Source organism: Elephas maximus, chromosome 2 (genome assembly GCF_024166365.1).
Source record: "Elephas maximus indicus isolate mEleMax1 chromosome 2, mEleMax1 primary haplotype, whole genome shotgun sequence".
NCBI classification, from domain to species: domain Eukaryota; kingdom Metazoa; phylum Chordata; class Mammalia; order Proboscidea; family Elephantidae; genus Elephas; species Elephas maximus.
Genome location: NC_064820.1, coordinates 101,684,565 through 101,709,945, shown reverse-complemented (window position 1 = coordinate 101,709,945; position 25,381 = coordinate 101,684,565). Strand labels below are relative to the sequence as shown.

Genomic DNA, 25,381 nt, shown 5'->3' with positions numbered 1-25,381 from the left:
TGTATAGTTTATACATATGAATATGTGTGTATATATGTATGTGTGTATGTGCATATATATTTATGAATATGTGTCTATATATTTATGTGTTTGTGTGTATATATATATATATATATACAGAGTGACTTTATTTATGTTTTTATTTTAGAGCAACAGTTCTATGAATACCTGTGTATATTTTCCGTTTTAGAAATAACCTCCAAATCTGTTTTGTCAAACAGAATACCACAAAGGCTATTTATGGAATACTATAAATATTCATTCATTCATTTATAGGTTTTCCTCTATAAATACTTGCTTTGAAGAATGCATTTTAGGATTAGGTATAAAATCTTTCTTTGTTTTGGACCAAACAGAGCTATTTCTAGTACTCATTGGATTTTATTCATTTATTTATTTAACCAGCATTTTGATGGCACTGGGTTTTTACTTTGTGTAAGACATTATGCTGGGTACTAGGGTACTATGATGAATAAGATGGACATAGTCTTTGGCTTCATGGAAATCATTTTACACTTGTGATGAATATTCCTAAAGAACTACAACTATTCTTTTTTTTTCAAGAGTAGTTCTTCTTTTGCTCAAGGAAAACATGTAGGGTATACTCTGACACATTTTCTACAGATGTTCCATACTTCTTCCAGGAAAAAAAAAATCATAAATTTCTTGGCCATGGAGAAAGTGGATAGTTTTTTTTAAGTCCTGATGTTTTATACAATAATGTCTTTTTGGTTGACATGCTAAGACTAAAATCCAGATTTCCTAATTTCTGGAGAGTGATTTTCAACCACGAAGGTTTTTAACTACAGTTCCTGGACCCTTCAGGCAGAGGTCTCAGATTTTAGTGTGCGGAAACCTACCTTGTGCACTTGCTTAAAAGGCAGATTTGAGCCTCACCCCACAGAGATGCTGATTTATTAGGCCTGGAGATAACCAAGGACTTGGCAGTTTTAACAACACAAAACTACTAGCCCTTCTTGCCTTAACCAAGCTGTGGCTGGACTTCAGAGGGTTCTTTAACTCTGAGACCGTGACTACAGGGATTTTTCCAAAGAGAGGGTCTACAACTTTCTGCAAAATACCATGATGATATTAGGAGCAACAGATTATAAGTAGAAGAGAATACTAGTAAAATTAGTCACATCATCAGCAACAAGACCCACAGCTAAAGGTTTAACAATGGAAGGAAAAATTGCAGGTGTAAGTATTCAAGTCGTACAGTAATCCAAGTAGTGTCCACCAAACAATTGTTTTCAATAAAAATCCCAGAAATGAATAGATGTGTTGGTCAACTGGTGGTCCTTTGTCAAAAAAAAGTTTGAGAAACATTAAGTTTAAAAAAAATTTTTTTTAATTATAGAAGTAAATAGAAACTTTAATATGCTAGTTTTTATTGTGAATCACTTTAAGGAGGATTTAATACGTAGTATTTCCCAAGCCTATTTGCTTATGGGGCCCTAGTGGCAGAGTGGTTAGGAGCTATGGCTGCTAACCAAAAGGCCAGTGGTTCAAATCTACCAGCTGCTCCTTGGAAACCCTATGGGGCAGTTCTGCTCTGTCCTGTAGGGTTGCTATGAGTCAGAATTGACCCTATGGCAATGGGTTTGTTTGTTTTGTTTATTTATTTGATTATAGAACCCCTTTTCAAAAGATTATCAATGTGAGAAATGTCCTTTAACAGAGGGACAAACATTAGTCCCTGAGTGCAGCACAGAAATAAGTAAGTTTGATCATAACTCTGTCATCAAGAAAAATTTAAAGCATGTTCTAAGTACTCTGTATAATAGGAAAGCAGAGAATTATATATGGCATTTTAAATAATTTTTCATTAAAATTGTATAGAGAGGAAAAAGCTCGATTATCTAGTAAATATTTATATGAACTCACTACTTGCCAGTTGATGCTAAATTAAATGAAGTCGTCCTCTAAATGGAAGTTTAATTTTTTTTTCTTTAAAATATTACTGGGCTTTAGGAGGAATTAGTAGTTCTGAGAAACAAAAGATGTCATCCTATATTAGCATCATTATAATTATCATTCTTCAGATACTTTATAACAATGACTGAACAACCATGATTTAAGATCATGTTCTGTTCTATTAGGTAGTAGAGGGAGTTAACCAAAACCAAATCAAACCTACTGCTGTCAAGTTGATTCTGACTCATAGCAACCCTATAGGATAGAGTAGAATTGCCCCATAGAGTTTCCAAGGAGCCCCTGGTGGATTCGAACTGCAGATCTCTTGGTTAGCAGCTTTAGTTCTTAACTACTACGCCACCAGGGTTTCCAATAGAGGGAGTTAGTTCCTAAGATTACTGTTTAATATTGTGGGAAACCAAACACAGTTGCTTGTGTGTAAACATGCATGTCCAAGACTTATTTTGAGCAAGACAGTTCTCTAGTGCTAAATAATCAGGGCCTGGAAGAATAAAGGCCAGACTGGCTTACAGGGGGAAGGAGAACTCTCTAAGTAATTGTGTCCACTTGGTGGCACAGTGGTTAAAAGCTTTGACTGCCAACCAAAAGCTCAGCAGTTTGAATCCGCCAGCTGTTCCTTGGAAACCCTCTGGGATAGTTCTACCCTGTCTTATCAGGTCACTACGAGTCGGAATCTACTCAATGGCAAGTTTTTTTTTTTTTTTTTTAAATAGAGAAGCAAACATAAATAATCCTAAAAAAAAAAGGGAAAGAGATTTACTTATAGTTAACGGTGAAGAGTCTAAAGAATAGAAAAACAGATATATGTTAAAAAAAAACAAAAAACAAAAAACATTGCCATCAAGTCAATTCCAACTCAGTAACCCTATAGGATAGGATAGAGTAGAGCTACTCCATAGGGTTTCCAAGGAGCAGCTGATGGATTTGAACTGCTGACCTTTACAGTTAGCAGCCAAACGCTTAACCACTGTGCCACAAGGGCCTTAAGGTATGCTTACTAAAAAAAAAATGCTTACACAGATAGAAATCATGAGCTAAGCTATGATGATTGAAATACTAGTCCCGTGAGATATTGTGAGAAAAATAAATCAAATAGGTTTAGGAAATGCTACTTCTATCCTTTGTGTTTAACTTGGTTTTAATTGGCTTTTCACAAAATGAACTAAACACAGAATTATTTTTCCCTGTAAATTAAAAAACTTCACCAATTAATACCCCTTGGGTGAACACTTGGGTGAGCTAATACTGTTAGAAAATAAAGACTACTAATTAATGGCCCTGTACCATAATCATTTCTTCTTTGGGGCAAAGATGATTAGACTTATCATACATATTCTTCTGTCCTCTTTTATTTTATTATTAAATTATAAAGGCTTATTGAATTCGAATGCATTTATTTTTCAATCTTGTTACATTTCTGGAATATACCAAAAACCAAACCCATTGCTGTCAAGTCATTTTGACTCATAGTGACCCTATAGGACAGAGTAAACTGTCCCATAGAGTTTCCAAGGAGCACCTGGTAGGTTTGAACTGCCGACCTTTTGGTTAGCACTACTATACCATCAGTGTTTCCTCTGGAATATAAGGTCCTTCTAAATCCAGATCATGAAGGTAAGATCTCTTTATGTAGAATCTTTGGACCTACATAACTTTTAAACAAGTAACACTCTTAGGTTATAGTATTTTAACTCTTAAAAGAATTGAGCCACGTAAAGATTTCTTAAATATGTTTATTTTCTAGCCAAACTATGGAGTAGAATTAGGAAGGATTCTTAAAGTCTTTGAAAACTTAGTGTATAAATATTTTAGGTCCAAAAGGAATGTACTTTATGGTTTAAAAACTTAACCTACCCCTCATCTACTGAGCAAAACTTAAAAGAAATAAAACAGGCCAAATGGGAATCAAGTAATGACTAAGTGAAACATAATATAGTTATTATTTCTTCTTTTCATTTTGGGGGCATGATTTTTCTGACAAAACCTTAGTTATATGTGATGCTTCTATGAATGTGTTCTCTGGCATGCCTATGGTAGAATGGTAGACGTGAAAGGAGCTATTTAGTGATAGGTTTTAATGTATATGGGTATAATGTGAATTTAGAGATGACATAGAGTTTTTGTAGGTACTTGTGATTTTTTAAAGCCTTTTTTCCTATTTAAGAAGAGGGTTAAATTCCACAGTTTAAGAGAGACACAGGTCTTTCTTATAGTATCTGGAAAAATACCATGACCCTTTTGATCCTCAGTGACTCTATCATATGGCTACAAGTTTTGATGCCAACATTTTAAAGGTTTCACTGAAGTAAAATGGGTTACACATTTATGGAACCTTCCTTCCAAATCCATGTGATCAAGGTAATCTTTTTTCGTCTGGAACCACCAAACCCACAGAATTTCTAACTTGCTTGCATAGCATTTTGACTCTAAAGGCACTTCAAGCTTATTTTGTAACAGTTTACAAAGTCTCCAATTTATAATTAAGCCTGAAGACACTTCTTTAAATACATGTTTTAAGAAGTAGCATTAACAAAGGAAGAATTCTTCAAATCCTTGAAAATGTGGTCAAAACTGCCATTTGGTAGTGTCAATCTAAAATGAAAACAACAAATAAGTAGTAATTAATCAATTATTCTCCATACCCTTAAGAATATGGTTTTTTTAAATCATGTTAAATGGTGGTGTAATTTGACTAGTAGCATAATTGTAAGAAGGAAAATCAACCCTTGCTTATTTAAGTTGTAAGATTCTTACACAAACAATAGATACGAGAATTAGATAGAAGCTATTTTTGAATTCATGATTCATTGACTTACATAGCCTAGATCCAACAGCTAAATTAATTTGCTTTCTTTTAATAATGTAGAAACCTTTCCAAAGTCTTGAAGACATATCTTTTATCTGGTTGTTTTTTCTTTTAACTGTTCGTTTTAATTTCAGACTTAAAGAGTTGCAAGAACATGAAGAATCTTGAAATTTCCTTCGCATTCAGATTTCCCAAATGTTAACATTTTACCACATTTGCTATCCAGGTTTCTCTATCTCTCTATCTATGTAAATGTAGATATATTTCCAAACTATTTGCGAGTTGGTTGCAGACATTTATCCATATATGCGCCAACGTATATTTCCAGAAACAAAGACATTCTCTTACATAACCATAGTACAGTTATCTAAACAAGGAAATAAACTTAGAATGATAGAATTGGATTGTAGACCTTTTCCATATCTCACCAAATTACCCTAATAATGTCCATTATAGCTGACCATGTATTGATTTCAGTTGTCATGTCTTTTTAGACTCCTTTAGACTAGAACATTTACTCACTTTTGAGTTTCTTGCCATGACACTTTTAAGAGTTATTTTATAGAATGTCCTCAATTTGGGTTTATCTGGTGTTTCCTTGTGATTAGATTCAAGTTATGCTAGACTTAAAAAAAAAATGGAATTGTATAAAATGTGATTTTACAGCAACAAATTACATTCTTGTCTGTAACTCTGAGAATCAATCTATTTAATTGTCATTTTTGCATCAAACAGAATACTTATCTCCACTTCCCAGAAGAAAAGACTCTCAGGAGATTTTATATGGGTTTCTTTAGGAACAAACTTGGTTTAATTATAGAGGATCTCGTTAGTTGTAATGGTTTATGGAATCACATAGATTGTTCTAGTATTTACTGAGAGAACAAGTAAGATGTACAACTGTATCGGTCTTCTCTTTTCAGTTGCTCCTGAGTGCCCACAGAAAGGAAGAAACTTCTCTCTCTCCTTATACGAGCTCATATTCTTATCACAGCTCATAAACTCCCTTTTGAAGCTAGAAAAAAATGTTCAAGAATTGTTTGAAGAAATGTTTTTATCACTCAAGATGCCTAGGAATACTTCAGGTAATATGTTCTTTTTTTAAATTTGTTAAAATCTACAATTTCTCTCAAGTTTTGCTTCCTGCCACTTTGAATCTATATCTTTACTTGGAAAAAAACAAATGATGGAATTGTTAAATAAACTTTAAGCGTAATACATACCATGGATTGTATTTTCATCCTTCATATGTGGCAACCTCTATAATTCAAAGTGACAAAACATCTTAAGTCAATTCTGGATAATTGTCTTTAGCTAAAATCAGACTTTTTTTTTTTTAAAAAAAAAGAAACAGCCTGGCCTTATGAAAAAAAACATTCAGACTGCATATTCTAGAAGCTACTCTCTTGCTTCAGCAAAATATTTCCTCTCAGATCTCTGTTTTCTCATCATCAAAATGATGGTGTAGAAATAGATTGATTTTTGCTTTGTTTTCCTTCAGAATTAAACTCTTCAGATTCCAATAAAGTTATGTATGGTTGAGGATTTAATGAGTTAGTGTGTGTAAAATACATAAAAGAATGTCTAGCATATCATAAACACTCAATAAATGTGAGTTGTTATAATAGTAGTTATAATTATAATCTATTAACAAATGATACAGATTTCTTTAAAGGAGTTTTGTTAGGATTACTAAACTTAAAACAATAAAAAACTAACTAAACTTGTTAAGTTAGTGAAGATTACTAAACTTAAAACAATAAAAAACTAACTAAACTTGTTAGTTTTTTATTGTTTTAAGTTTAGTAATCTTAACAAAACCCCTTTAAAGAAATCTGTGTCATGTGTTAAAATAATTTTCATCTGACATGAAAAGTAAAAATCAAAGGCGCAATGGCTAAGATAGTTCTCTGTTGCCATATCTGTATTCGTAAAGATTTTCATCTTTATTAGAATAAAATGTACAAAGTTTCCTACTGTACATGATGCCATATGTCATTCTAAGGAGAATAATATAGAGAGTAGCTATATCTGTAAAACTGAGTGTCGGAAGCAAGTGATTAACAATCAATCTGAAAATTTCAGCCCCCAAACCTGACATCTTAGTAAGGAATTGCATTTAGTTTAATCTGTTCACTCTTGTAATTGTTTACGTTGTCTGTGTCATTAATCTTAGAAATGTTATAGAGTTGGAGTTTGTTTTATGTTAAGTCCAACTTACGAACTTTCTATGTTCCATGTTAGATTTAAGTAGCATTATTACAGTGTAAGGTATATAATGTAGTACCATTTTTGCAGATTTGGAGATGAGTTGAAGGAAAGTGGAGGTGAATTATAGATGTCTGAAACTGGCAAACAAGCCAGTGGCAAAGTAATATAAGACATGATAAGAATAGAAAAAGACAGAATAAGAAATTAGATTTAATTAGAAGACAATGTGAGTACTAGAGCATCTTCTGGATGGAACTGAATGGATCAAAGAGAGATTTGAATAGAGAAATATGCCATCCTAATTTTGGATTCATGTGCTGGTTGATATTTGTTGCTGGTACTCATTCATCATGACTGACTAAGGTTTGGCATTCCTTATCAACATCTTTAGTGGATCTGAGGTGTGGATCAAGAAACAGAATGAATCCCAAAACACCTAAGGCCCTACCCATTCTGAGCCCATGGAAGCAGCAGTCAGGAAATCAAACAACCTATTGCACTGGGCGAAACTGCTGCAAAAGACCTCTTGAAAGTATTAAAAAGCAGAGATATCACTTTGAAGACTAATGTGAGCCTGACCCAAGCCATAGTATTTTCAGTCATCTCATATGCACGTGAAAGCTGGACAATGAGTAAGGAAGAACGAAGAATAATTGACTCCTTCGAATTATGGTGTTGGTGAAGCATATTAAATATACCATGGGCTGCCAAAAGAACGAACAAATTTGTCTTAGAAGAAGTACAGCCAGAATGCTCATTAGAATCAAGGATGGTGAGACTTTGTCTCACGTAATTTGGACATGTTATCAGGAGGGACCAGTCTCTGGACAAGGCCGTTATGCTTGGTAAAGTAGAGGGTGAGCAAAAAAGAGGAAGACTTTCAATGAAATGGATTGACGCAGTGGCTGCAACAATGGGCTCAAATATAGCAATGATTGTGAGAATGGCACAAGACTGGGCAGTGTTCCCTTCTGTTCTACATAGGGTCACTATTGAGTCAGAAATGACTCGAAGGCACCTAATTACAACAATCCGTTCTGGAATCATCTTAGATTGGTCTTTGGCCAGGCCCTTGGGAAATTAGATCAATTCTGGGGAATTTGTTCTTCTTAAGAGCAGCATAAATTCAAAACTAGAATTATGTTGGAGAGGCATTGTAAAGATATAAAGCTGAAATGGCCAATAAAAAGCAAAGATTTCACTTACTGATTTCAGGAAACATGAGAAAAAAACTAGTTCAACTCCATTATACTAAGATAAAGCAATGTTGAGACTTGCAAACACATTATATTTGGGACCAATAGTTACCATTCTTGAATAAAATCAACAGAATAAATATATGATTATAACACAAAATACTGCCTTATCCCAAATTTGGCTGTTGTCATCCTGTCAGCAGTATGGCAGATAAAAGCAACTTTGTAATAGCGTACTATATAAACATCTTTGTTGATTATCGCTTTATAGTACGCTTTGATAGTCGCGTACTGTATAAGCATCTTTGTTGATTATCAAGAATAGTATGTGGAAGGAATTTTGAAGGGCAGGCGTAGGAAATCTCTGAGTAGTAGCAGATCTCATTGTGATATGTGTGTTCTTCATTGTAGTAATTAATATTTTTTTGTAACAAAGCCATGATTGATTTAATCTGACATGACTTTATATCAATGGCTCCCTGAGAAGAATGATTCTAAAGAAAATATCAAGAAAAAGTAAATGTCTTATTTAGTGTAGCCAAGTTAATCAATTCTTATCAAAAGCATTGGTTTCTTAAATCAGAAGGAGAAAGATTTCTTGAAAAGGGTGATTAAAGAAACCAAGTGTATCATAAGTTAACTATTGGGTATTACTGGTAGTTATTCTTTTGTTTAGAAATCTTGCATGGGAGAGAGATAGGAAAAGAAGAGATTGAGTCATTTGGTTTCCTGTGTGTTTCTTTTGATTGGAGCATATTTTGCTAATAAAGATCTTGGAAAGAGTTGCCTACTATCTCTATGTAACCCAAACAATCTGATGAAAAGTGAATTTTTTTTATTGTCCAGATGTTTTAAAAATATCCAGGTGTTTAACATTGCATAGAGAAAATATCTAGATGATTAACTGAATATTTTACTTTTTATTTTGATGTGTACTACTATATTGTAGACTTAGCCAAACTGGCTGTTCTCTTAGTAATTTGAATATGGGGTAGTAGAATTTGTAGAAACACAAGAAATATTTTCTGAGGAAGAAAAGCCATTTGGTCATTATATTTATTTGCTTTTGTTTGGTCATGATTTAATGGTTTTCTGTTTTTGTCATTTTTGAAAATGATAGGATATTATTTACTTTTATGATGCTTTATTTCTTTTAGGTGATCCTATCTCATGGATTGGCCTCAGGTTTGATTTACGGGGCATTTCTAATGCTCCTTCAGAATAAAGTTGTTCTTTGGGCAGTTCCTCAATTTTTCCAAAGGTGGCATCTGAGATTTATCTAAACCAGGAGGTTTCTTGGCCTTCATTTTCCTTTAGCCCCAGCAATGACAAAGAGCAATGGCTGCTTCAATTGAATGTAAGAAGAACACTTAGGGTTTGTCTCAGAAGAATCAAAGATTTCAGATCTTCTGAAAGATTGTTTGTACTCTTAGGGGGTCCTAAGAGGGGTCAAATGGCTTCTAAGAGTTTCTTAGCTAGATGGTTAAGGGATTGTATTAGGGAGGCGTATGTAGTTAAGGTAAAGAGGCTCCTAGGGTTTGTAAAGCTCATTACACTAGGACTTTAGCTGTTTCTTGGGCAGAGAGGTCGAAGGCTTCCACATTGGAAATTTGCAAGGTGGCCACCTGGGCTTCTCTTCATACTTTTTCATAGTATTATCTCTTGGATGTAGTCTCTTCTACAGATTCAGCTTTTGGTGGGAGGTTGCTCGTGAGCGAGAAAAGAACAGTGAAGAAAAGAAAGACATGTAGTTCCCACTTAGAGCTGCCAACAAGGCAAGTTGCTTTGTAGTGCACACAATGGGAACCTATGAAGACCAATTTGGGTGTGAAAGTGGATGTCACAGGGAAGTACTGCCAACCTCTACTCTCTATGAAAGAAAGCACAGTGTGGAAACTAGCCAGAAGTACAAAATGAACCACAGAGAACTCTGTGGGGGAAAGCCATTCAGCAGCTGACGTTCCTGTGACCCTCTGCACTCTTCTAGGCTTCTTAATCCAGGCATGCTCTTAAAGAAATCAGGGTTGATTGTATGCGATAACTATATTTTAGAGCAATGAGCCAAAAATGGGCTACTTTATCTACACAGTGCTTATAAATATATAGCATTTTCAATATAATTTTACATATGTGAAATAATTTTCGAAATGTTCATAGAGCTCTTAAAAGTCTACAATGCTGAATTTTTAAATTCACCATTTTGAATTCCAAACAAACTCGTTAAAGCCATGAGTTATCTTCTTAATCTGGATTCATTGTTATTTATTAGTCCTGCCTAAAAATGGCCCTTTTTACTTGTCTATATAGGGTTAAATTTAAAATATTTAAATTTGGGGGGTATTTTAAAGGGTATCATATTTGCTTGACATTCATTTTCTATCTTACTATAGAATTGCTCACCAACAAAAGCAGCTTTGGAAAGCTTATCTTTTTGTCTTACTCCTCTTCAAAATAGGCAGATGGTTTGCGTAAACATCTAAGCACGTTACTTTGAATGAATAAACATAATGTACTTGGGTATGAAAGGATAAATATAATTAACATTTTTCATAAGTCTTAAACTATGGCTACACAATGGCGGATACTTATTTTCAGAAACAGATCAGAGTTTATACTTAAAACTGATGTTATTTTTTCCAAAGTGAATGGCTTTTAAATTAGCTAGTTTTATGAGCTATCTGCAGAAAAGTAAACAGATTAGAAATTCAAGTGTTTCTCCTCCGTGCCATTAGCAACTTGATCTTTATTATTTTTTTCAAACAGTGGTAAAAAAATGTTTGAACAAGACATAGGAGTATATGATGAAAATTAAGCTTTTTTCCACTCCAGTTGCCTAGTTTCCCTTTCCAGAGGCAATCTATTCCATATATATTCCTATGTTAAAAAAAAACACAAAATGTTGTCATACTATGCAGCTGTTCTTTTTTACTTAACTATTCAGAAAACCTCATTCTGTCTAGCAACTGAAGAGTTTTCCATTGAGTGCACGTACCATAATTTGACTAGCTACTCATTGGTAGATATTCAGAGGGTTTTTTTTTTTTTTCTTAATCCTACTCATTTGCTATCACAAACACTGATATAGCAAATTTCTTTGAACTATGTCTTATATGTGCACAAATATATCTGGAGGGCAAATTTCTAACATGAAATTGCCAAGTGAAAAGGTACAGACATTTTGGGAGAGATTGCCAAATCAGTTTGTCATTTCTCTTCTGACTGTTAATGGTATTTTTGTTATGGAGGATTTTTTTTTTTTTTTTTACGACTTTTGTGTTTCGTGTCCTGAAAAGTCTTCTCTACACAGAACTTTTAGAAAAATATTTTGTATTCTTATAGGCTCATGATTTCATAGTAATTCTTTAATTTAAAAGTAATTCTTTTAAATTCTTTAAAATTTTGATTAATCTTAAATTTATTTCAGTGTTAGAATTGGTCCTTATTTATAACACCATCTTCTTAAAAAGACATAAAATATAAGCCATAGAGAAAGTATTTCAGGTTGAATGATACAGCATTATTTCAGTCTCAAACCTTCTTTGCACCTTGATGTGTCGTAAGAAACTGAAGTCCATGGGCCCTTGGGATTCATGAATGAGCTTTACAAGAAGGTCTGGGAATTCCCAATAATGTGTGTGTGTGTGTGTGTGCCATATGGTCATATTGTGCATTTTTATATGGAGTGTTCTATCACTTTAACCAAGGTCTCACAAGTGTTCACAAATCCAAAATGATTAAGAAACACTGAGTTGAGGAAACTTTTCTTCAGAATAGATAATGTCTGATAACGTTTCCCAAAAAGCTGTTGTTATTGCCTACCAAATGGAAATTCTTACCTCTTTAGTATACTTTCTGTACAAGAATGTTGAAACTAACTTCGATATCAGAACAGAATATTTTTATCTCTGTGAGCTCTACTCCTTAGGAATCATTCATAATCAAGTCCATAGAACCGCATTTAGGAAAAACACACACATGCATTTACTAGATAACTCTACTGTTTGCAAGCTTTACCAAAAGGAATAAGTAAGATTTTGAAATTTGCTTTGCCTAGAAAATATGTAAAAATTAATTCTTGAAATTCCTTGTAAGTTGGAAAAACTCAAAGGAAAGTTAGGTCATAGTATATGTAATTCATTATCATATACCAAATCTAAGAAAAAAATTAAGGCAAATGCTAAATCATTCATATCAAATGAGCTATTGTTAATAGAACTTTAATGAAAAGGTGGAAAGATTTCTTTCTGGAGTATTTATTCATTTATTATATTTTTATCAGTTTATTTTTTTCCCCATGGAAAAGAGTTCCTTAATTCTGAAAAAAAAAAAGAAAAGAAAGAAAAATGCTTTCATTTTAGAAACTATGGATTGTTTCTTATCTATTGCAGGATTTATATCTTTCAAATGAATTATTGATATGTATGTGGAGGTGAGTGCGTGTGTATGTATATTAGGTATACAGCTTTTCTATATGATTAATTTTAGCCTATATCTATTAATCACTTCTAGTATGGTCTTTTTTTTTTTTTTTTTTTAGGCATTTTGGAGACATCCAGTAAAGAAGTTATAGGGAAACCTAGAGCAAATGAAGCCAGTATTCCTTCAGAGCAATTGCTACCAGGAAAAGAGGTATGGGGAAAGAGAGTGGTATTTTTTATTCATATATGATAGTATTGTCTTATGTGTGTGAATCCATTATGAATGAAAATGTCTTGAGTTTTACTCTGTTACTAAAAAAATAATTCATGGTTGGAAACTAGCTTCCAAGCTTTTGACAAAAATTCAATTAATGGGGACACTACCTTTTTACACACTCTGCTAATCGGAAGGGTAGGGAGATAGAAGTCAGGAGATCTTTGTTTTCATCCCGAGTCAGGGGCTGCACTTTGAAAATTTGGTTCATAGATAATTGCTGAAAAGTAAAAAAAAAAAAAAAAAAAATGGAGATTAAAAAAGGAGAAGGAAAGCAGAAAGAAGAGTTTGAACTATCTTCTTATTTTGGCGTGCCCATCTTATGCCTGTTTGCTCTCAGATCCATTCCCACTTTTCTTCTGCTCTGCTCTGCTCTGTATTGTTGAGAATTACATTGTCCAGGTTCCCTTGCTTTCTGGACTCTAATTTGGCCAGTGAAAGGCACTGATGAAAGACTGGAAGGTGGGAGTTGGGGAGAAACCAGGGTGTTTCTTTTTCACCCTCTGTTTAGGGGACATTTCTGGTGGTGGCTATGACTCCTCCATCTCCATGGCTCCTGCTTCTACCAGACAGTGCCCTCCTCACCTCCCCATCACCAACCCCCTCCCCAGTGTTTCCAGATCCACCTGGTAGATATGCTTTAGTTTTCACGTGTGCCGTTGGCCCAAGCAGTTAGAGTCCATAGCGCAGTCTCCTTTCTTTGTTTCTTCAGCCCAGAAGACAGTAATGGCTTCCTTTTTTGCTTTACAGCCCATGTTTGGTTCCTGAAATTTTTCATCACCTTTAACCAACACCTACATTAAAATTGTTCCTTCTAAAATACCTACAGTGGTTTCTATTTTCTGAATGGATCCTGACTAGTATATTAAGTAAATACTAAAAAAGACAAAAGAGCATGTGATTATAGCAGAGCTTCAGTTTTTTCAGCCTAGAAATCAAGGGAAATAATCAGGAAAATGAAGTTATACATTATGCTTTAATCAGAAACCAAACTAAGTACTAAGAAACTGGCATTAGGTAATAGAAGAAATGGGACTCGGCAGGCATCTACTTTGTGCCTAGAACAGAAAGCCATGATTTCCTCTTTTTTCTTGGATCAATTAATACTAAATCCTCTCTATTCTAACTAGAATACGTATGATGCCAGAAAAATAAGAGGGGACGGGTAGAAGCAAGAAATATATATCAGGGTCTTAAAAACAGACTTCTGGGAGGAAAAATTTGAGTAGCAAAAGTCTTTTTTTTTTTTTTTAAGAACAGCTAATGTGCTTGCTTTTCCATATTTTGAAAAGAGAATTTAGATAGGCCAAGGTGTCATAATTACATATAAATTACCATGGAGAAATGTAATTGTCACTGCATACGCACAGAAAAAATTGTCAGTGCAGCCATGGCAATTAATGGCAATTTTTACCACAATACATTTCCTTGAATGAATGAATTTTAATGAATAGAAATGTCCTGATGGGAAAAATTAAAACCAGGGTTTTGTTGTTGTTGTTTTTAATTTTTGAGGAGGCAGATTCTTTTTCACATTTCTACTATAAATGTGTCCCAAGGAAATATTTTTATAGCCTAAGGACATGACCATGTTAGTTCTAATGTTTCACTTATAACAAAGGAGATTATATGACTGAGTAGATTCAATTATTGATTAATTTTATGCAATTATAAGAGAGATGTGTTTTCAGACCCTGTGATATTAAAGGTCTGAATAAACTTTAGAAAGTTCAGTTACAACTTAACTCTAAGCATAATGAGAACAAAAGCCAGATTTTGTGATTATAGCGTCATTGAATCATAGAATTTAAGCTCTAGAAGATTAATCATTTCATTACTTTGTACAGTACATACAGAAAGCATTAAATTAATGCAGAGTGGGGTATGCATACAAGAAAATTAAGTTAATGATCATAATCTCAATAATTTTAGGCTGAAAAGTACCTTACAAATTATCCAATTCTATTTGTTTTTTTAATTTCTTTTTCTAACAAAAAGCCTGTGATCCAGAAAAACCAGTAATTCTGTCAAGGATATAGAGCCTAGAGTCTTCTGAAGTTGCAGTAGGTGACTTGTTACTGTAAACAAAGTTACATTAAAATGCAGAAAGTTTAATTCTAAGCATTTGTTCAGGCTTCTACCCATAATGTCTTTAGTACTTTAGAGAACATTGGAGGAATCGGGGGAAATATACATTTATAAATATATTACCGTATAAAACATATGGACCAAAAGAAAATAATGCCAGCCTCCCCGCGCCCCCAGACCCACATTTTCTGGAACAAAAGTAGTGCTGCTTACCATTTTGTGAGTGGAGAGACTAAATAAAATTCTAAGCAAGTAAAAATTCAGAAAGGTGCAGGGCTGTGTTTTTTCCGAGAAATTTATTTTTTACTGCTGTATTTTGGCTTGTCTTGATTTCTGCAAGTGAAAAAGAAATAAAAGATTGAATATTAAATGCTGTCTTATGTTGCAATACTTGTTAACAATAAACTATAAAAGAGACTATAAAAATCTAATTTAGACTTTATTAAATATATTGGATTTAAAGGTTGCTTTTTTTGTGTGATAAATAGTAAGTATAGCTTTCAGCTCTCGTAAAGATGGTTTTATTGAACTATATTTAAGAGATTAAATTTTGAAAAAAGTTTTTGATTAAATCCACTGATGAATTAAAATGAAATGTCAGTATATTACTATGTGTAAAGAATGCACATGTTTTTGTATATTGCTTTATTCACTAGGTAATATTTTCAGGTTGTATAAGAATGGCTTTTGCAGTATATCAAAGAATACCTATATTCAACATATTGAATGAAAGTAATAATTTTATATCTATAATAATAGTAATATTTGTTGCTGAGTTGAGATTAATATGACTTTATATAAATTTATATTTCAGGCTACTTTACTAGAGTTTGGCTGGAGAAATGCATTTAAAGAAGTATCTCCTTCCATGGCACATTGCATGATAACAGCAATTGAAGATTTTTCTACAAAAATTCTCCAACAGGAACAGAATGAAAGATCTCTGGCTGTAAGCTATACTATGAAACTTGTAAACGTCCAGCAGGTTTGGCAAGGCAGTCACCTGATTCCTGAGGAGGACCAACCAAAGAAAATTGCAAAGGCAAGCATTGAGCCAAATTCTCTCATATTGTAGACTGGGATTTTGTTTTGTTTTAATATAAAGCATTTCAAGAAGAAACCTATAGATCTAATTGTGAAGGCTCTTTGACAAACACTTCATAGGTGACCCAATACCAGTTTTCTCTGGTATCCATGAGCCATTGTTATCAAAATGACTTATACCTGTTGCCAGCTTATTGCTCCATGAGTCTGACTGAGGCAGCTGAAAAGGGAGCCTTAGTGTCTTCATGGGTAGGTGAGAAACATTGCAAAAACTGTCTGTTTTGGATATCTTTCAAATGCATCCAGGAAAAATGTAGGCGGTTAAAGGGAATGCTGTCTTACATTGGCTTGGGTAATTTTTAAATCTTTATTCACAATTAACCAAATAAACATTTGATTTCCTTAACATCGTTCCTACATCTTTGCGTGTGTTTTGAGATTCACAGAACATACTGAATAAATAGAAATTAATTATGGAAATAAATAAGTACATTTACTCAGCATTAAGTCCACAATGAGTTTAGCAACTTCTGAGATTTTTTTAGGAGAGAGTTCTTAAAGATGGCTTCTTTATTCTGCTGCTCCCACTCTGAGGCTCCAGAACATTCCCCAGGGAAATCTGTTAGCCGATCTGGAGCAGAGATAGGCTTCTCCTTCCCGCCTACTACAAGCCCTCTGCCATTAAGAAGGCGTGGATACATAGTAGATAGTGAAAAGCTAGGTACACCACTTCTGAAATTTCCTTACTCCTTACCAATAGCATAAGAAGATATACATGAGATTATTTCTAATGCTTCTAGATTATTTAAGTTAAACTGACATTTATATATGTGGTGCTTAATAAAAACAAATATATTTTATGAAAATTTAGCAAAAGAGAATTAGAATAAATTCAAGAAAATGCAAACATGGTAATACCAAAGATAACATGTTTTCTGAGTTCTCTTAACTACAAATAATGGTATCATCATGTAAAGCTGTCTCATGAGTTTTTCATAATGTCTGGTAAGCATAATGTTTCAAGGTTATATATAGAAAAGCTTCATTTTGGTATTTCCTTATCTGACGTAAACATTTTCTACAACTGAGAAATTGATTTTATAAAGCTATATCATTATATTTATGTTTGATGCCAGATTCATTATTTAGGAATTTGGCTCTACTGTACATAAATTACATGGTGCTGTCAGAGCACAAATAACTCAGTGCCACATTTATTTCTCCCTAGTTTTGTTCTGACATCATGGAAAAACTTGACACAATGCTTCCACTGGCTCTGGCATGCAGAGATGATTCTTTTCAGGAAATTAGAGCAAACTTTGTGGAGGCCTGTTGTAAAGTGGCAACAGCTGTCCTAGCAAGACTGCAGGAGAGAGGCAAGGAGGTCCCTTCCAAAGCACCCCTGAAAAACTTGCACACACTGCTCTCCACAGCTGTATACGTCTTCCAGCATTTTATGCGCTATGATAATTTGATGAAAGAAACGACTAAGAAGTGAGTGTCATTTAAATGAGGTTGATGGCTATGCCAAAAGGAATATGTAATCTTTGGATATCACAGGGAGTGAAATTTTGATGGTAATATTTGAGAACAAGAAAATAATAATTAATGTGGTGAAATTATTTTCATTTGTCCTGACTAGGAAATTTCAAAAAGGTGGACCACGGAATACATGCAAGTAGATTAGGTAATCTCTCTCTGATGGCATGCTAAAAGGACCCATGCGCTTTCTGAATTCTAACCTAGAGCATGTATTTTCTGTATATTGTTAGGACATGATGAAATAAACCCCTTCCATTTTGTAAAAGGCACATTATACTAACCACACTGAAAAGGAAAAATAAACTTGTGTTTGTGCCATATATATACAGCTGTGAAATATACATTTGTCTTTTTTTTTTTTCCTAAGCTATTTGGCTGTTAGGAGCTGACAGTGAAAAGTGTATTTCAGTCTATTCTAATGATTAATATAAACATATTTCAGAACATCCATTGATTCATCGCTATCCATAATATTCAAAGAGGACGCATTTGACAGTCTTAATTCTCATCTAATGGTAATCTGCAAAAAGTATATGTTTGCTATATAGAGAATGGAGCCCTTGTGGCCCAGTTGTTAAGCATTCGGATGCTAACCAAAAGGTCAGCAGTTCAAATCCACCAACCGCTACTTGGAAACCCTATGGGACAGTTCTACCCTGTCCTGTAGGGTCGCTATGAGTCAGAATAGACTCAATGGCAATGGCTTTGGGTTTTATTAAAAAAAAAAACCCACTGCCGTCAAGTCGATTACAACTCATAGCGACCCTATAGGACAGAGTAGAACTGCCCCATACAGTTTCCAAGGAACACCTGGCGGATTTGAACTACCAGCCTCTTGGTTAGCAGCCGTAGCACTTAACCACTACACCACCAGGGTTTCCTTAAGAGAATGAAAATGACGTAGGTATTATCACTTGGTCTTTCTGGTCACCCTTGCAGTCTCCAGAAAATAACATGATTCCTTCCAAAGGTGACACATGAACTTGGAAGCCCACTGCGACCTGAGAAACCTATCCCATATTCCTTATTCAGGCTTTGTAGTCCCTACTTATGAAAGAAAGTGGTGTGATATAAATAGCTAAGAATAAAAATAAGTAAAATGAATTTGACTAGATGTAGAATATAACTATGATGTTTCTTTAGTTCTCATAGGTAGTCAAATATTGTGATTTCTACGTGAATTTATAAACAAAATGTGCTGGAAATCACCTTATTTCTTTCGAGTATTTTAAAACAGTTCATGAGATAATTGACATCTACCAAATTACAATCTTCTAAAACAAAAGGAGTGTGGTTGTGGGATGTATGATAGCCTTTTAAAAGTTGGTTCTGACAAGTGCATGTTGTTCTCTAGTAATAACGATAACCTAATGCCTAAATAATGCCCTGATCTCTAATGATAGGCTTACAAAGAGTTCTTTTATTTTTGAGTGATGTATTGACAATGCAGTTTGTCTCAAGTTGAAGCGCATATATGTAGAACAGCAGATGTACATTTTCAAAGGGCTTGCAAAACAAAGGCCAGCTTTTTTTTTTTTTTTTCTTTTCTTTTTGGAAAGTGAATGTGGATGCAGACTCTGGCATTAGGAGGAAATGAATGATTGATATCTAATAATCAAAACCATTTGTAGTACTGGAGATTGTTACCTCCTACCGCACAGGCCTTAAATCTCTGTCTCTTTGATCATTCACTCTGAACAGACCCGTATTCCTGGTGCCTGTCCAACGATATCAGGAATTCATCAACACTCTACAGTTTCAAGTTACGGACTACTGCGTCAGAGTTTGTGCTACAAGCATTTTACAGGATGCTGAGAGCCACCACTGGGATGACTACAAAGCTTTTTATGAGGTGTGAAGTTAAGTTTACTATCCCTCCTTTTTACACAAATATGTTTTACTGCCTACCTGCTTTCTGGCTAATTAGAAACATGAGCTTGGCATTGCTAACACACGAAGGCTGTTAGGATAATATTTTTTAAATATTGAATTTGTACTTTGGAAAAACACAGTTTTTAAAAACCTAATATAATTAGACACCAGAACTCTCCTTCTGCTTAAAAGTAAAAATAACTTAATTTGAGATGCAATGTTGCAATGCTATATAATAAGTTGGAATATAATGGGATACAATGAAAACCCAAAAAGGTAACAAAGCCAAAATGCTACAACCTTCCAGTTTTTCCAATGGCATCAGTTATAGATATCCTTGCATTTATTTTTGTTATGTATTTCCATCTGTCTTTGATAAATACTTTTTATTAAGTAGATTTATTCTTTATAATTTTCCCATTCTCGTTGTGAGTTCTTATGAGTGGGCTTTAAGACCCATCTGATCATTTATAGCTTGCCTATTTTCATTTCATGTTCAGAAATCCCTACTTTCCATTGAATTAAAACCAAATGATTCCCAGTATAACCAAACCCAGGATCAACTAAAATATTCGTCATCAAGCTTCATTAGTTTCCCTTTCTCTAAATGTCATTGATTATACATAGACCACAATATTTGAAATTCCTTGAAGTTTTTTCCAGGATAGGGTGAAACATTTATAGTATCTTAATAAAAGATGCTCAGGGTTATAAAAATTTCATCAGCCAAGCCCAGTTTCAGTAGCTTTTCCACTTCACCCTTTCCTCCAGATTGAAGCTTATGATTTTTGTTTTTCTTGATTATCCTAAATCTCATGGAGTATTGAGGAAAACAGAGTGGAGTTTTATTCAGTGCAGTCACACTTGTCACCACCCTAACACTGAAGGTTCCCATGGCTCCAATTACATCCGGGTTACTATCATAATAAATGTGGCCACAACAGAGAGGAGCAGCTAATAAGATGCTCTTCTGAGGACTTTTGTTTTTTCTAAGTCCATTTCATCTCTTCTTTAGAGGACTTTCCCAGGTAGTTTTTCTTTTTGCAAGAGCATCCATATACGGTTTTCCAAACTGATATACTTCAAAAAGCAGTGGTAGCAGAGAGCAGACTGAGAAAGAAAGAGAAAGTGGTATGGTGCAGCTGGTAGCCTGAGAGAAGAAAGAGAGAATTGGTCTTCCCCTCTCCTGGCAGCGTCACAGCTTGCTTATTTGCCTTGAGGTAAACAAAGAGGTTGAAAATGAATCCATCTCATGTTTCTAACTATTTCAATATGTCAGTGTACTAATGAGCAGTTTCATATGATGTTTTCATTGAAGAACAGATATCATCTCACTATATGTCCAACACGGTGATATTATGTCTCCTCTTATGCAAATTGGGAACTAGAATAGTTGTACAGTACAAATAATAAGTGGATGCCATGGAGAACCTATTATTGAAGTTACCAAGTATTTAAAAAAAAATACAACAACCAAATTACCATGTAACACCCAGCGCTTAGATCTTATGACAATGCTTTAGCTTCAAAGGCAGAAATAACTAGTTACCCTGTGATTACATGGTACTATAGCTTCCATATACTTACATGGTCAGTAGTTACAATATAATTGCATAGTTAGTGGTTGTTATTTATGCCCAGAAAAATAAAGTGTTACTACTGCTTTTTTATATACCAAAAATAAGAATCTTCTAAAAATAGCACAAATTTTTTACAGCTTCAATAACTGGAGTACCTGACATGGTTTTATCTCTCTTACTGCATCCTTTTCTCCTCCTCCCCCCATTGTTCCAACTGATTTGTAAAACAGAACTAGTAGGTTTTTGGCAGGGCCATTTTGAGAGGAAAGGAGATGATATCTGCCTGACTGGAGGCTCAGGGTAGGATAGAGATCTCAGGGGAACCTATCACTATGTGCAGAGCACAGTAAAGAAACAGTAAAAGAATTTACAAGATACAAAGCAATATTTTCTCATGTTTGGTGATATCAAGTGAGCTCTGGATACATTATTTCCATGAACAGTTATTTTCTAAACTGTCAGGTTGAGAGAGTCAGAGAGTTCAATATCTCTTTGATGAGGTGCTGGTCAGATGGCGCAGTGGGCGTTCAGATTACGTTGAAAATTAAGCTTTTAGTGCAGTTGACATCTGCTCAATTTTAGGAACTTGTGTTTTCCAATAGTCAAAGAATAAAGAATTGTCTGTTCAAAGATAATATTGAGTGGCTTATACAATAAAGCCCAGCTGCTTGTGTCCTGATAATCTAAATAGAAGCTCACATCTGCTTACGTTATAGTGGGCCTGGAAAAGTAACAGATGTTTACTGGCAGAATACTTTTTGAAATGACAACAAATAGAGAAACAGGCCAGAAAAATTAATGAATCACATTTAGTTTAATGAAAACCCTTGCATACCACTGAAGTTGTACACATTTTGAAGAGAATTGTTACAACAATGACCAGTTCTGAATATTTCTAAGCAGGAAGTTTATTTTTCAAAAATCTTAAAAATAATTTTTTTTTAGTTTTTAAGAAAAAGAAATCTGTATGCTTTCGACTTTTTTTATTTTATCCTTGTTTAAAAATAACAATTAAGGGAATTGGTTTTTCATATTTTGAAAAATATAAGACATCATGTTGACCACATTACTCTAAATACCCATCCACTGCCATCGGGGGAAGTTAGTGGAAATCACTCATACTCATCATTACATCCAGCTGGGGTCAGTTTTTGCTTGCATTTACATGTACCACAAAAAGTCCGAGAGTTATCAAGCTTTAAAACGCCTTTCTTAGTTTAAGAACTTTAAATAAGTATTCTTTATCACAGAATGCACAACAAAGAAAGCATAAGAAGCCATAATTTTGCTACTTCAGTATTAATATTGTAAATTTTTTTTTTTCTTAAATGGTTTAGATGCCCATCTAGCCAGGAAGGCAGAAGCTATGATCAAAATCCCCTCCCATTTGCACTTCACTGACATTTTGGTGCCCAAGTTTCCCACCAAAGGAATAACAGTTCTATTCATTTACATACTTTATTTGAAATTCAATAGATAGTAAGTCTAAATAATTATTATTTTTGCTGTCACTGCAAAAGATATTAGCAGTCAAAGAAACTACCAGAAGAATAATATGTAAAGAAATTGCTAGTAATAGAATCTTCACAAGAAGCTATCAATCAACTTTTGGTAAAAGAGAAGAGCAGATATCTTTTTAGACGACATTTGTTTGAGGAATATAGGTAGTGGACGAAGCAGAAATTTTAGGGCTAAGAGGATTACTTAGAGATAAAATGGGAAGTTTTACTAGTTCAACTTTTAGTATACTAACATAATCATGATAATGGTTGTAGAAAGCATTCTATTTTTCCTATTTCAAATAATCTTTTGATCTGGCTTGAAGAAAATGAGGTCAAGCTACTAACATACCTTACCAAGAGCGCACTAACTAATGCTTGTAAAACACCTGAGGCCACCTTCTCATTTCTACCTGGTCCCTTGGGCCTTGGTCGCTCTTGGGTCTCACTCTGTAGTCAGGGGAAATTTGGCATACAGAAGAGATCTGTCGGAGGTGGAAAGGAATGGCAATCTGGACACTTAGAAGTATGAAGTGCCGTAAAAATACTAAGAAATGATGATAGCATCAGCCTCTGCTTTACAGTCTTATAAAAACAGGCTATTGTAAGATCTATTTCTAGAATTATTACTAAAATGCTATGAGTTAAATGTTGTTGTTTTAGGTGCCATCAAGTCGATCCCAACTCATAGCAGCCCTATGTACAACAGAACGAAACACTGCCAGTCCTGTGCCGTACTCAAAGTCCTTGCTATGCTTAAGCCCATTGTTGCAGCCACTGTGCCAATCCATTTCATAGAGGGTCTTCCTCTTTTTGGTGACTTTACCAAGCACGATATTCTTCTCCAGGGACTGATCCCTCCTGACAATATGTCCAAAGTACATGAGATGAAGTCTTGCCATTTTCACTTCTAATGAACATTCTGGCTGTACTTTTTCTAAGACGCATTTGTTTGTTCTTGTGGCAGCCCATGGTATATTCAATATTCTTTGTCATCATCATAATTCAAAGACCTCATCAGTTCTTCTTCGGTCTTCCTTATTCATTGTCCAGCTTTTGCATGCATATGGGGTGATTAAAAATACCAGGGCTTGGGTCAGGTGAACCTTAGTCCTCAAGGTGATGTCTTTGCTTTTTAATACTTTAATGAGGTCTTCAACAGCAGATTTGCCCAGGGCAAATCTGAAATAACCTAATGTAATAATCTTCAAAAGTTACCCCTCTCCCTGGTTTCATGCATTGTGGTAAGTATGTAGTATACAAGTTTATTTTTCCTCCAGTCATTTCATTATAATGTAAAATCTGAAACATTTATAAAATTATCTCAATGATGTGATTGTAGTCTCAAAAAATATACTTACTTAAACAATTTAAATAATTAGATTTTAATTTTGGAAGAATCAGCCTATTGTCTTAAACTAGTATGACTTGTTAAGCAACTACAAAGCCAATTGTTTAAAAGTGAACTTTAAATCCTAGGCTAAAAAAAAAAAAAAAAATAGGAGTAGGTAAATTAAGGATATGCTACATTAAATGCTTGTGGTCTGGATTTGTGCTGGAATATCTGGTCTTGTAATTGAAATAGAACATATGTTCCTTTGTCAATAAGGATGTTTTACATCTTGTCAAAAATCTTTCTTGGTCATCTAGTGTGTCAAACTCTCCAGCTATTTCCTTTCAGCCTGAACTAATTAGGTTTATAGGAAGCAAACTGACTTTCTGGAAGATGTGATTCCATTGTTTAACGTGTGGTGGTTTTGCCAGGGGGAAAGATGCTCCTTCTCGCTCCAGATGTGGCATTTTTTCTGCTGGGCTCTTCATCACGATCTCTGGACCATTCTGCCTCCTAAATTAGCCCAGGAGGTTCTTGCAGAAGTGCTAGAGAAATCTCTGGGTCTCCTGGCCTCCAGATATGCTCGGGCCCACCCCAGTTATAAGAGAACTCCACAGATAAGGTAACTAGAATTTATGAAACCCATTGCTTTCAAGAATTTTTTTCATTAGTTGGTATAATGCAGAATGTAATTCTGAATCTCATGACATAACTCCTTGTATATTTAACATGTTTCTAACATCTGAAAGGAAATCATATTCAATTCTCCTGAGATATTTAAGTGGAAATGTAGAACTTGAATCAAAATAACTTTGCTCTTTTTTTTTTTTTCTTTGAAAAGTTTTATATAGATCCCACTTGCTTTTAAAAAGTGATTCAAGCTCTCTTGCAGTACAGGTCATACAGCCACAAAGGTTGATAAGATAAAGAGAGAAAATTAAGTCCCAAAATGGAGAAAAACTAGCTGTGCTGTAGTAGAAAGGCCAATCTGACTTTGAGCTTCTAGGCAACCAGGGGATTTTAGTTTTTGTTTGTTTTTTTAAGCCTATAAAAATAGTAGTTTATCTTCAGTAAGGAAACTATTTTCTCTTATCATTTTTCTCCTTAATATATTCTAATTCCTTTTTCTGTTTATTTATTTATTTTCGTTTCTTCTCATTGTGTATTTCTAAAAGCCAGTTCAACAAATGTGAAATCCCAGAAAATGAGGAGCAACAGTCATTAGGTATTAAATCAGAGGCCGAAATATAGCGGAATTCTATGACTAGGCAATGGCTATTACCAAAATGCGATTATATTACGGCCGTGATCTATATGAAGAGATATCTTTGGTTTTACATATATTACATCTGATGTGAATAAGACCTGTCTTTAGTATAAAAATATTTTTTGTAGATACATTTTAGAAGGAACTTATACACATCAGAGGCTTTTTTTAAAGGCAGTAGGAATCATTTCCTGATCACGTTCCCGTAAAACAAGCTGCAATTTGAAGGGCGTGTAGGTCCTGGTACGGTGTTTCATAAATATGGTATTTCACACAGGCTGTTTTGAATTACTGAACAAAGATTTTTTTTTTT

The 25,381-nt window shown here is 34.3% G+C and overlaps 1 protein-coding gene across 6 annotated transcripts in view; it reads left to right on the top strand.

Annotated features, from left to right (window-relative positions):
- The window catches only part of KIAA0825 (KIAA0825 ortholog), a 445,920-nt gene that overhangs the window by 106,557 nt on the left and 313,982 nt on the right, over positions 1–25,381 (top strand). For 5 of the 6 annotated variants that reach the window (XM_049867904.1, XM_049867915.1, XM_049867914.1 and 2 more), the window contains exons 6-11: positions 5,668–5,829; positions 12,689–12,780; positions 15,746–15,973; positions 17,204–17,469; positions 19,219–19,369; positions 24,233–24,423. In XM_049867904.1, coding sequence (XP_049723861.1) covers positions 5,668–5,829; positions 12,689–12,780; positions 15,746–15,973; positions 17,204–17,469; positions 19,219–19,369; positions 24,233–24,423 — 1,090 coding nt within the window. Of the gene's footprint in view, positions 1–5,667; positions 5,830–12,688; positions 12,781–15,745; positions 15,974–17,203; positions 17,470–19,218; positions 19,370–24,232; positions 24,424–25,381 lie in introns of those variants that run through there. The other variant, XM_049867920.1, reaches the window with a different exon arrangement.